Below are 13,513 nucleotides of genomic sequence, written 5' to 3'. Positions count from 1 at the left end.
GTCGGTCAGCCATTGTCAAGTCCCGCCTTCAGACCGCACAATTCAGTCATGTGGGGGTAAGACATGACACCATCCAACTAACCATCCAGGATGTTTTCTATGTACAGTTATATGAGATAATTTATATGTATGGAAATTCAGTATGTTATACCATGTTATGATTATATATATGTTTTCCAAATATGATACAGATAGATTTATCAAGTATGTATATAAACTGTTATATGCATAACATGAAAATACTCATATTGTCACACATTGATATTAGTTTATTTCCCTTATTGAGAGGTGTCTCACCCCAAATTATATAATAATTTCAGGAGCTCCAGATAGAAGAGCGGATAAAGTTCTGCAGTGCTAGAGTTCGATAGTCCTACCTTACCTGAAGGGTAAGTCTTTTTGCCATGGTCGGATGGATTTGGGAGGTGACCCTAGGACCCTTTTTGGGATATTTTGGGATGTGTATAATTATATGACGGTTGTAGTAAACTCTAGTATTGTGTTGATTGATAGTTTGGTATGTATACGATTTTACGTTCCCTACTGCATAGGCTTCCGTACTGTATTTTAGGTGTACTCCTGGTACCTTGGGTCCAAGTGGATTATGATATGTCAGGATTATTATATTGTTATAGAAAGAAAAAAAAAATGGTAAAATTAAGTAGGTCGTTACAATAAAAATAGAAACAGAAAATTAAAAAAATAACAATCATACCAAACAGACTCTTAAGAAATAAATATATAAATAAACCATTCAAGTTGTATCATACCTGATTTTTCAACAAGTGAGTAGGATAATAATGATATTGCATTTTGCAAAGAAGCAACCATATTGAAGGTCTTCACCAACCAACATAAAAATAATGGAAAAAAATAAATAAATAAATAAATACATGGGTGCGTACTTGTGTGTATGGAGTGGAGTGCCACCTCCCCCAAGAGTAAATAAGTTGGGGTGCAACAAAAAGATTGAGTTATAATCTAAGTGCTACATGAAATTTATTAAATTAAAAGCATTGCAATTTCACAAAGACAAGTATGTCTATATTGATTTGATCACTAACTTCGCCACCAATGTTAGGGTGTGGCTCATAATGGAGTTAGCAGCCACACCAATCCAACCGCATTCGTTGATGTTGGAGAACGGCGGCCACCAACCATGCCTACCATACTGAAATTACAGCCACCTTTGCTTGACTTTCACCCCCCATCCATGTATATACATATATATATATATATATATATATATATATATATATATATATATATATATATATATATATGTGATGTATGTGTATGTAATCTGTGCGTTGTGTGGTGTGGTGTGTGCAGAACAGAGGGAAGTGCAGAGTTGTGAGGTGTGCAGAAGCTACGTGCGTAGTGTGTGAGGAGAAAGTGTGTTGTGTGTGTGTGTGTGTGTGAGAGAGAGAGAGAGAGAGAGAGAGTTAGAGTTGAGGGCAGTAGCCTCCTCCTCCTCCTTGTAATTTTCCTAATTATAGTGAATTGGTGTGTGCTCCGTGGATGTAGGTCAGAGTGGACTGAACCACGTAAAATCCGGTGTTCCATTTTTTGGTTGTCTATTTTGCTCATGTGTGGTTGTTGCTCATAAATCCACCTCAACAATTGGTATCAGAGTAAGGTTGGAGCAAAATCGCCAAATTTGAGCAAAATAGCCGATTCAGAGCCTCTACCGAGTAGCTCAAAACTCAGTTTTGAGGCCACCATCGTGTTCACCTTGTTGAGATGAAGCCAACGATGGTAACTAGAGCTCAAACGGAGCTCAGAGGACGCCACACACGCCACCGACGGAGAGACGATGCTGCCACATGCCCTTACGCGCCTTCACCAGCCACTGGTAATCGGTAAGTGTCCTCATGCGTGCCCACGCGATGGTGAGTGAATGGCAAGGCTGAAGGAAGGAGACAGTTAACGTCAGTGTGACGTCGACATCCGCGTCAACAAGCCACATCAGTCGGGATCTGGGACACGTCAGCAACCAGAGACCTAGTGCCACGTCAGCACGTGGGCCCCACACGGCCACGCCAACAGATGGTGTCAAGTAATAATGTCAATGATAGTTAATGGCGTCAAGTATATTCCGTTAACAGAGGGAATATTCCGTCAAGTTTAACGGAGAGTTGACTGGAGTTTGACCATTTTGACCAGAAGTTTGACCAGACTTTTCGAAGCCATTTTGGGTCGATTTTTCGAACGAATTGAACAATTTCTAAGGTTTTCAGCTGTTCCAGAGCAATTGGCGGTCTCCGTTTTGTGAGATTCAGAGCAGAATGGCAAGTGTTAGCACTTCAAAATTTGAAGTGGAGAAGTTTGATGGACGGAACGCACAGTAAAGGATATTTTGGTTCAATAAGGCTTGATCAAGCCACTAATCAGGAAGAAGCCCGATGATATCAAAGATGATGATTGGATCGAATTGGAGATGAAAATGGTTAGCACAATCTAATTATGTTTGGAAAATGAAGTCAAATATTTTGTGTTAGACGAGACTTCACCGGTGGAGCTCTGGAAGAAATTGGAGCAGAGGTATATGTCGAAGTCCCTTACTAATAAGTTGATTCTGAAGAAGAAACTTTATCAACTCCGAATGAACGAGAGAAGTAGTCTTTTTTATCACACAAATGATTTCAACAAGATTTTAACCCAATTATTTAGCCTCGGCATGAAAATTGATGAAGAGGGTAAGGCGCTTCTACTTTTGCCATCTTTACCAGCTTCATTTGATGGTTTGGTAATTACATTGCTTGTGGGGAATGATACCTTGATGTTGGATGATGTGATGGCATCACTTCAAGATTCTAAGACGCTAAAAAAAGCCAGTTGTGACTTCTCATGAGCATGCTTTGGTGGCTAATAGTGAGAGACAAGGAAGAAGCAAAGATCGAAAGCTTGGAGATAAACAATGGCATTCAAAACCAAAAGGACGAGATACGAGCGAGGTTGTATGCTATTGGTGTGATAAAAAGGGTCACTTCAAAAGGAACTGTGAAGATCGAAATGGTATGAAGAAGAAAAGAAGACACGAGATGGTGTCAAGGTATCGGAGCATGTCACATGGCATGATAATAATAAGGTCCTTGTAACGGCAAGCAGCTTACATCGGCAAATCAATCGAAATGATGTGTAGTGTTTATACTGCAAGAAGTACGGCCATATGAAGAGGGAGTGTCGGAAATTGATGAGAAAGAACATAAATGCTCCTACCAGTCCAAAAGATGATGCATGGGTTTTGGACTCTAAGAGTTCAATTCATGTTTGTTTTAAGAAAGAATTTTTCCATTCTTTCAAAAAAGTCCGCAGTATGGTATCACTCTGTGATGGGTCTTCATACCATGTCAGAGGGATTGGATATGTGAAGCTGAAGACGCCTATTGGAGCGGTCCGTATTTTGGATGGCGTAAACTTCCTTCCAAATATGCGAAGAAATTTGATCTCCCTTAGTCGGTTGGATTCTAAGGGTTGTCAAATCTCTCTTGCGGGTGGAACTATGGAGGTGACTCGACGTGACTCAATGATATTTATTGGGAAGGAGTCTCATAGGCTCTATCAGTTGATGGGAACCACATTAGTTGATGGTTTGATCTCAAATGATGACAGATGCACGTCGTCAGGAACAGACAGATGAGTTCAGTTTGCCGATGAAGAAGGCGGTGCTCTTTGCATGGTTCAGACATTTGAACCAAGTTTTGAAGATTTGCCTTGATAGAGTTCACATCAAGGTGGAGTTGTGGACTTGGGAGTTGATACTCACCAAGGTTGAGATTGTTAGGGTGTGGCTCATAATGGAGTTGGCAGCTGCACCAACCCAGCCGCATTCGTTGATGTTGGAGAATGGCACCCACCAACCATGCCTACCATGCTGAAATTGCAGCCACCTCTGCTTGACTTTCACCCCCCCCCGCCATAATCCATGTATATATATATATATATATATATATATATATATATGTGTATGTTTATTTTGGGTTGTCTATTTTGCTCATGTGTGATTCTTGCGCATAGATCCACCCCAACAACCAACTGATTAAGAAGTTATATCAAGTATTTCATCACTAATTCAACATAACGAAGATCACTCAACCGAAACATGATCTACTCAAGAAAATTTTGTTAAAGACCACTGTCGTGTAATCCATTTGAATCAAGAATTTTGCTTGAAAAAAATGAAAGAAAAGAAAATAAGGAGAAAATTCATTTTTCATCATATTTTTCTTCTCTATTAAATACTAAAAAAATAAAAATTTATTTTAATATGAATAAAAATTAGAAAAAACTAAATATTAATGATGCGTAAAATCAAAATTTTGTATTCATAGAATTGGTATATTTTTATTTTCTTTCTCATTTTCCTTAATAATCAAACATAAAATATGAATTTCTTGATATTTTCCTTTCCTTTTCCTTAAATTTTCTCGGTTCCATACAAAACCTTAGTGACTAACGATTTCATCAGTAGATCAAGTTAATAACAAATTCTCAGCCTAAACACCATGATAACATTTTGTTAAAGACCACCAATCCTTAATGACCAAAGGTTCTAAAACCTCGCACAACCTTTATCATCGCTTGATCCTCACTCAAAAGGTTCTATAATAATGTATGGAGAAGGAAAAGAAAGAGGCTATCTGTCTTGGCTAAGTTTAGGATGATCAAAACATATTTCTATTGTTCATTGATGCCCAACCAATTTTGAACCACCTTTCTTTTATAATGAGTCTCAAACTACGTATTGCTACTTTAAATTTACAAGCAACTCGGGAACGCCTTGCAGTCTTCCGACCAGTCTAGAATGGTTCTCTGGATTGAAGATGTACCATCCTAGGATTTTACCATTTGCCTCAAGTGGAACAAAAAATTTATAGGAGATACAAATGAGTTGCCTTAGATCCATATCTTATTAATTTTGATACAATATATTTAATAACTCCCCAACTTTGAGCTTAACAAAATATATGATTTCACCTTCAATTAAACATGACAAATTTTCCACGAATATAGATCGCATCGCATTTATATACGAGTTTCAACATCAAGAAATTTCCTTAAATTTCAGAATATCTATAGTTGAATTAAGGTGAACATTAAAAAATAAATATTCAAATTTACCTAAAACAATATGTGTATCAACCTTCTTTCTCATGATCAAAAACTTCTCACAAAAGAAAAAAAATAAAAAAAAAAAACCAAAAAACAAATGTAAGAAAATCAATCACGTGTTTGAAAAACCCTCGACTTGAATTTGTATTGATTTTAGAAAAGATACATTACAAAATTATACAAAAATTTGTCCAAATTAATCCACCCAAATCTAAATTTAAGATCCAAAATTCATGCTCACAAACGCAAAGTAAGAAAAATACTTTTTTTCTTTAACTCCAGGATGTGGTTCAGGTGGTAGTGCAGGCTGTGGGAGTGTCTTTCACGAAATCAGGTGTTCAAACCCTCCTGGGTTTATTTCCGCCCCTGAATTCCTGAAATTTACCTCCCTTTGGAGTTGTGGGGTCGGCTTCAAGGAGCGCGAGATTAGTCACGTGGACCGTAAAACGGACACTTGGAAACCCAGTGCGTAATCCAAAAAAAAAAATACATTTTTTAAGCTTTTCTCTCCTATCTATCCACACACACAATATTTTTTTTTCCAGATGATTTTAATTTGCTAGGTAATTACAACCAAAAAAAAAAAGAAAGAAAGGCTTAGATACATTTGTCTAATAAATTTTTGAAAATCAATTTTTTTTAGTTAAAGCTAATTAAAACTCAATAGCCAAATTCAAATTTGGCTCGAACTTAAATAATATCTCAAGGAATAAGCTTGATCAAATATACTGAACACTCCATTTAAACTCGAGTCAATCTCGAATTAAATTAAAATTTTAATGAATAAACTTGAAGATGATAAATTCAGCTCCCTGGTTCTGGTGTTGTGGAATCTGCGTCACTCGCCATTCTCACTATACAATAAGTGGCAGGCTAGTTGATCTCTGTGTGCGACTGTTTTTATAATCATCAATTGGGACGCTCATTGAACCACAAATCATTCATATCATATATGAATCTAATCAGCCAGCCATTTGGGGGCTCAACACAAATAAAATAATAAGCAACTTTCACCGTCAATGCCAAAATAAGTTTCTCTACAAATGGCTCCCTGCCATGCAAATCAAAGATCTCACATCATGTTCCATTCACGTAATGAAATGAAATAGGAATGTAATGGAATGAAAATTTAATTTAGAAACATATAAAATCAAACAATAAGTTTAATTCCGAATGCACTAATTTCATTGCATTCGATTTAGACGCCAGAGCCCAGCGACTGCAGTGGGTACGAAACATGCATATACACTGAAACATGCCTTCCTTTCCCTTCTAGAGAGCATGTATGAATGGGAACATCTAAATGACATTAAGGGCTAGCTCAAAACCATATAAAAAGTGTTGCCTAATCCACCCAAATAACGTGAAATAGTTATATAAATCCCTTAATGGGTTGACAAGATCTTCACTTCCATCCATTGGGTGGAGGCTGAGGTGCTTGAGTGGTGTTTAGGCAGCAGCCCACCAAACAAGTTTACCATCGCCCTATAAACCCTTAACTGGAGAGAGTTTAAGCCCCAAATTGGAGACACAGAGAAGAGTGGATACAGTAAATGAGACATGAAAGGCTTCACATTGACGTTTTTCTTCCTATTTCTCTCATCACTTTTCTTTCCTTCATTTCTGGGGGAAAGTAGAAAAGGTGATATAGAGGAGAGTAAGAATGGGATTTACATTGTGTACATGGGTGCTGCTACTACAGCAAATGGTTCCTCTAGAGCTGACCATCTTCATCTTCTCAATTATCTGTCAGTAAGGTGCGTGTGTGTGTGTGTGTGTGCGCGTGCACGCGCGCGCACAATATCATTTGAATGAATGCCACATTACTGGAGCCTTAAATATCTCGAGTATATTATCGATTTTAGGGCGCTGATCTAATGTTTTCAACCAAAAGTAGCATAGTAATTGGCCAATCATTAATTTGAAATGGATTTTATGATTTAACAGGAAACAAAATGCGGTGGTACACAATTATAAAAATGGTTTTTCCGGCATTGCAGCTCGTCTAACAAAAGATGAGGCACACTCAATTGCTCAACAACCAGGAGTTCTATCAGTGTTTCCTGACCCACTCCTGCCACTCCACACAACCCGATCTTGGGATTTCCTCAATCAAAATAATTTAGAAACTAGTGCTAACTACAATTCCAACTCTGGTTTGCAATTCCATGGATCAGATACTATTATTGGCATCTTGGATACAGGTGATCCTAGATTTTATTATTTGTATGGAGTCAATTGCCAAAAACATAAAAATTTTATTGGATGCAAATTTCATTCATTCAGTCACACATGCTTATGGAATATAGGTATTTGGCCAGAGTCCGAGAGTTTCAGCGATAAGGATATGAGTCCAATTCCATCGCGATGGAAAGGGGTTTGCATGAAAGGGGCTCGCTTTAGTTCTTCCGACTGTAATAAGTAAATTGACTCCATCTTATTCTTATTCTCAGTCTCACTTCAAGTACCATTCTCTTTTTTTGTTAATTTTGAAACTTTAATTTTGATTTGTGATCCAGAAAGCTAATCGGGGCGAGATATTATAGTGATCCAGACAACAAACAAAAGAAGTATCAAACACCTAGAGATTTCCATGGGCACGGCACACATGTTGCCTCGACTGCTGCCGGGGCAATGATTCCTAATGCATCATATTATGGCCTAGCAATAGGGACTGCCACGGGGGGGTCATCCAAATCCAGGATAGCTATTTATAGGGTATGTTCACCCAGTGGATTGTGTCGTGGGTCCAATATCCTAGCAGCATTCGATGATGCAATTTCAGATGGTGTTGATGTGTTATCACTGTCACTTGGTTCATCAGCGCCTTGGGAGCCTAATTTATCAGATGATCCAATTGCCATTGGAGCATTCCATGCGGTTGAGAAAGGGATTCTTGTGGTTTGCTCAGCAGGGAATGATGGGCCTGGACCAAAAACAGTAACAAACGGAGCTCCATGGATTCTAACTGTTGCTGCAACCACAATTGACCGGAGTTTTCAGTCTAATGTTGTGCTAGGAGAAACAAGGTCATTAAGGTGCTTGTTCTCTTCTGATTTCATTAACGTCATTGTTATATTCCCATGGGGGCTTCCCCCCATCCCACCCGCCCCCCAAAAAAGAAAAGGAATTAAAGAAAGGCCTCTTATCTTTTGTAGAACCAACCCAAAAGAACCTTTTTTTAAGTGGAGGTATACAATCCCATTTTAAAAACTCCAAAAATCCCCTAATCCTATATGACGTTTGACTGCATAACCACAGGGAGAGGGCATACATTTTGCAACTACCGAAAAATCCCCAATATACCCATTGGTGCATGCCAAATCAGCTGCAAGGAAACCTGGCAGCAAAGATGAGGCAAGGTATACATGTATATCGAAATTCCACTTCTCAAATACATCTAATTTGTTTTGATGATGGCATTTATCTATCTTTTCTAAGAAATAAATATCTACTGATTTAGAAAATGCGAGGAAAATTCACTAGACGGGGATAAGATAAAGGGGAATATTGTTCTCTGTGAAAGTGCTGCTGAATACTTTTACCCTGTGGAAGATAAGGTGCAACAAGTCATGAGCTTAGGAGGGATTGGACTGGTCTTGGTGGATGATCAGATAAGAGACGTAGCTTTTAATTCCATTTCTTTTCCAACGGCTATAATCAGCTCAAATGATGCAGCTCAGATCCTCTCCTATATCAATTCAACCAGGTAATTCATGACACTACACATTGTGCGCAAAAAACACACAACACAAGAAATTCTAGGCAATATCTCATTGTTGATAAGCTTCAAATTTTTCGAAGGAATCCAACCGCTACAATTCTACCCACTGAAACTGTCACAAAAAATAAGCCGGCCCCTATCGTCGCCTACTTCTCATCCAGAGGCCCTCCAGCCACCATAACAAACCTTCTCAAGGCACTCACTCTCTCTCTCTCTCTCTCTCTCTCTCTCTCTCTCTCTCTCAATAATTATTTCAATAACCAGTCTAATATGACTCTGCATGTGTCCTTTCGTAGCCTGACATTGCAGCACCAGGGGTGAACATTCTAGCAGCATGGACTGGGAGCGATATGTCACTAGCTCCGAAAGGACAAAGGCCTCCGCTATTTAACATAATCTCAGGAACATCTATGTCTTGTCCACATGTTTCAGGGATTGCTGCAAGAATCAAATCTGAGAACCCCACATGGAGTCCCTCGGCAATCAGATCAGCCATCATGACTACAGGTTGGGTTTTAATGTCAAGCATCAAATCAATTGATATGAACTACCTCATGTAGGATTAAATATCTCCTTTTTACATTCTAAATTTGCAGCAACACAAACAAACAATTTAAGGGCGCAAATTATGACTGATTCGGGTTCAGAAGCCACTCCTTATGATTATGGTGCTGGGGAGGTAAACCCATTGAGGTCATTACAACCAGGCTTAGTTTACGAGACATATACCATTGATTACTTGTTGTTTCTGTGCTATTATGGTTATGATTTATCCACAATTAAACTGATCTCGCCAAACCTACCCAACGGATTTGCATGTCCCAATAACACAACTACTGATTTAATCTCTAGCATCAACTACCCATCAATAGCAATCTCCAAATTTGGCGCAAAACAAAGGAAGACAGTGAGTCGAACCGTTACAAATGTTGGGGCTGATGATGGAACAATTTACACAGTAAGCGTGGAAGCACCTACTGGATTGAAAGTCGAGGTGGTACCCAATAAACTACAATTTTCAAAGAAAACAAAGAAACTGAGTTACCAAGTGACTTTCTCATACTTAGAATCTTCCCTATTTGATGGACAAGCATTTGGGTCAATTTTATGGACTAGTGGAAAGTATAGAGTTCGTAGTCCATTTGTTGTCAGCACTTAGCACTAAAAGTTGCAGATAACTATGATAATAAAGTGTAGGGCTTGGGTAAAGTTGCAGATTATCGACTCATTCTGTACTCTTTTAAATGGTATGTCATGTGAACTGAGAAAAGAATACCACTTTATGTAGTCCTACAAGTTCAGTGTACTATCGTAAAGAGAAAATGGCAAAAAAACAAGAGGAACATCACCCAAAATGTTCCTAACCCAAACTTTAACAACATTAGTGTTGTACTAGTTCGCTGCTTGCAATCCATAAAGAAAAGTTATATGAGGTCTATAAGCAGGAAAATGCTGTTGGTTCCAGCTGCAGTTGTACCATCTTTTGTCCAATATCTTGAAATGACAAATGCACTTTATTTACATGATTTTCTACATGGTTGTTAGCACTTTGTCCAATTTCGTGAATGTACTTACCTTTTACTTAGAGCCCTTATTTGTTTGCTTTAACAATTGATGAACTCGCTATGAATATCCAAAAAGATATCCCTGGTATATGCTGTTTGCAGACAATATTATTTTGATTGATGAAAGTAAGTGTGGTAGAATCAAAGTTAGAATTTTGGAGAACTACTTTAGAGTCTAGAGGTATTTAGGATAAATAGAAAGAAGATAATATATGAAATGCAATTTCAGCCATGTAAGGAGAAATGTTGATGATATGATTAAACTTGATAATCCTTCAACAAATCTAATAGATTTTGATATCTAGCATCTACTATGCAAATGGAAGGAGAAATTGAAGAGGATGCAGTACATAGAGTTAAAGCAAACTAGGTTGTTGGCCTAACAAGGCTTAATCTCAGGGCTTGATAATAACAAATCAAGGATACTTAACATATTTTTTTAAGTATAGTTCAGGGTTCAAATGCTTTCAAGTGATCAAGATCGAGTTATGGAAGAAATTCAATAAAGCTTGAACTAAAAGCCATGAGGAATGATAAAGTTGAAATATGTTGAAGAAAGAGCTCAAGATAGATACAAAGAATGGAAGTCAAAGCATGAAGACTTGGAGTTTAGATAGTTTAATTTCATATAAGTCTCATGTAAGTACTTCACCATTTCAATATGGACGTATGAGGCTCTTAAGAAATTTCATTGACTTAGAGACCTTATTTTAAATTATGGAAAATGTTTTCATAAAGTTTCACTTACGTTTTCCAAGATCAAAGTTAAAGTTTTGACATCAAATTTTGAAGAGCATATATGGTGAAAGCAGGACAGGTGACTGAGGAAGTTGCATCAGGCGACTGACAATTTGTACTGATGATTTTTAAACAAACAAAACCGAGACAGGCGATTGACCCCTTAATGTCCAATTGACTGACTCTAACACTGTGTTTCAAAATACGTTGAAATTTAAAGTCACAGGCGACTGACCCTTGTGTCACAGTCGACTGAGGTACATGTTTTAACTTTTAAATAGCATTTGCAAAGTTTCCAAAACTGATTTCTTGACTCCCAAACTTGGAAAATACCTCGGAAATATGACAAGTAACTTGTGGAAAACGGTAATATGCTTATTTACTCTATAAATATTTGTTATTTTCACAAATTACATACAACAATCAAGCACATACGAATCACAAATTCAGAGTTCTCCTGCTAAAATATTTTCTAAAGTATTGATGTTCTTTTGCTAATACAACCCACGGTTTTCTGATCTATTCTACTGAGATTTTCAAATCCAAATCAAAACCTTGGTGATATTCTATTGAGCTTCATCTTTCTATATTGTTTATTGATTGAAGTATATTGATTTCAATTGTACTAATCAACTCTAACTGAGATTATTTGTTGTATGAACAAAAGTTGTTTCTTTGTTCTTGTTTTGAATTGACGATTCAGGATTGTTGGATCATTGCCTAGCGAGAGGGTGTTCTCATTAGAGAGGGATTTCCACCTCGAACGGAGAGAAGTTGTAACTTCGCCTGATAAAGAAGTTGGAAAGGAATCCTCACAACGTGTTGCTTGGGGCAAGGACGTAAGCCGCTGGCCGAACCTTGTAAAAAATCTAGTGTTCCTCTCTTCTTCCCTAAATCTCCTTACATTCTTGCAAGTATAAAAATTGCATATATGTTTATTTAAATTGTTGATAACTTGTTGGATATTTGGGAATTGCTGGAATATTGATTATTTTTTTATTTAAGGAACTATATTGATTATTTAAGTTGAATTGAAAGTTCAGATTAAATTTAAATTGCTAGATATCATTATTGAAAGATACCTTGTGAAATAAATTATTTCATTGAAGAAAAATTGCATGGCATTTAAGATAATCTTTCTGAAACTTATATTGTCTTTAATATATTCCGCAAAGAAAATTTGATATAAATTATTATCTGTTGAAGTAAGTTGAATTCATAATATCATCTTTATGTTGGATTGTTGGTTGGCAAGGTGGTTGGTAAAAATTGTATCGATTGGTTATAATCTGTGAACATAATCAAGTTAAATTGAAAAGGGATTGTGTGACTGAAATCAAACTAAAATAAAAAGGGTTATACTTAATTAAAAAAAATTTTAAACAAAAATTTTAAAACCCAATTCACCCCTCCTCTCGGGAGTACACCTTACTTCTCATGGGTAAAATGGAGGAATGCTTTGAGTATATTGTGTGATCATAGAATACCATTAAAATAAAAAGGAAAGTTATATAAGACGGCTATAAGACCAGCCACGCTATATAGATCAAAATGTTAGGCAACTAAGAAACAACATATCCAAAAAGTCAAAAGACTCCAAAATGCAAATGCTAACATGGATGAGTGCATAGCATTACACATTAAAGGATAAATTAAGGAATGAATATATTCACACTAAATTAGGTGTAGCACTGATAGAAGATAAGGAAGGGGCGACTTAGATAGTTTGGGCATTTGAAACATAGGCCAACTAGGGCACAATGAGGAGTGAGTTGGTTATTGTTAATGGTACTAGAAGGCGTAGGGATCAACCTAAACTTAACTTGGAATAAGATAACGAAGAAGGATTTAACAACACTAAGTTAGTTGAGGAAAACATCATCGATTATGTGAATTTGCGAAAAAGGATTCTGTTAAAATACCAAGTATCTTTGTGAATAATAAGTAAATTAGGAAAGTAGGTAAATGTAGAAGATTATATTTTATTCTGTAGGGGGATTATTTCCTTATTTAGACTAGTTGATTGTATTATATAAAGTAAGATTGGGATGTACATAATAACAAGAAATATTGAATTGAATTTCGCTCACATGGTATCAGAGCTAGGGTTTCTCAACCTTAGCTAACTATGGCCAGTGGCACCGTCAATAGCAGAGGGTCCGACCCTCTTTTAAAAATATCGACGGCGACTCAGAGACCACATCCGTTGGGGGTTCGAATGGGCTAGACACCACAGCCTTTCCACTCTCGGTGGAGAAATTAAAAGGAAAAAATTTCCATGAGTGAGCTCAATCCATAAAATTGGTAATTTAAGGAAAAGGGAGGCTAGGTTGTCTTACCGGCGAACGGAGGAAACCAGACTCTACCGATG

General features: G+C 37.2%; 1 protein-coding gene and 1 pseudogene across 1 annotated transcript; both read left to right on the top strand.

Moving 5' to 3' along the window:
- The first annotated feature begins 2,850 nt into the window (after positions 1-2,850).
- Positions 2,851-3,643, top strand: LOC131162877 (uncharacterized). Its single transcript, XM_058119482.1, has 2 exons — positions 2,851-3,018; positions 3,146-3,643. The coding sequence occupies exons 1-2, from the start codon at positions 2,851-2,853 to the stop codon at positions 3,641-3,643; spliced, it is 666 nt and encodes a 221-aa protein (XP_057975465.1).
- A 3,032-nt stretch (positions 3,644-6,675) lies between these two features.
- LOC131161985 (CO(2)-response secreted protease-like) lies at positions 6,676-9,998 on the top strand (annotated as a pseudogene).
- The last annotated feature ends 3,515 nt before the right edge of the window (positions 9,999-13,513 follow it).

This window comes from Malania oleifera, chromosome 8 (genome assembly GCF_029873635.1).
Source record: "Malania oleifera isolate guangnan ecotype guangnan chromosome 8, ASM2987363v1, whole genome shotgun sequence".
In the NCBI taxonomy this organism is placed as follows: Eukaryota; Viridiplantae; Streptophyta; class Magnoliopsida; order Santalales; family Ximeniaceae; genus Malania; species Malania oleifera.
The sequence above is the reverse complement of the archived record's forward strand: the minus strand, read 5'-3'. Positions and strand labels throughout refer to the sequence as shown.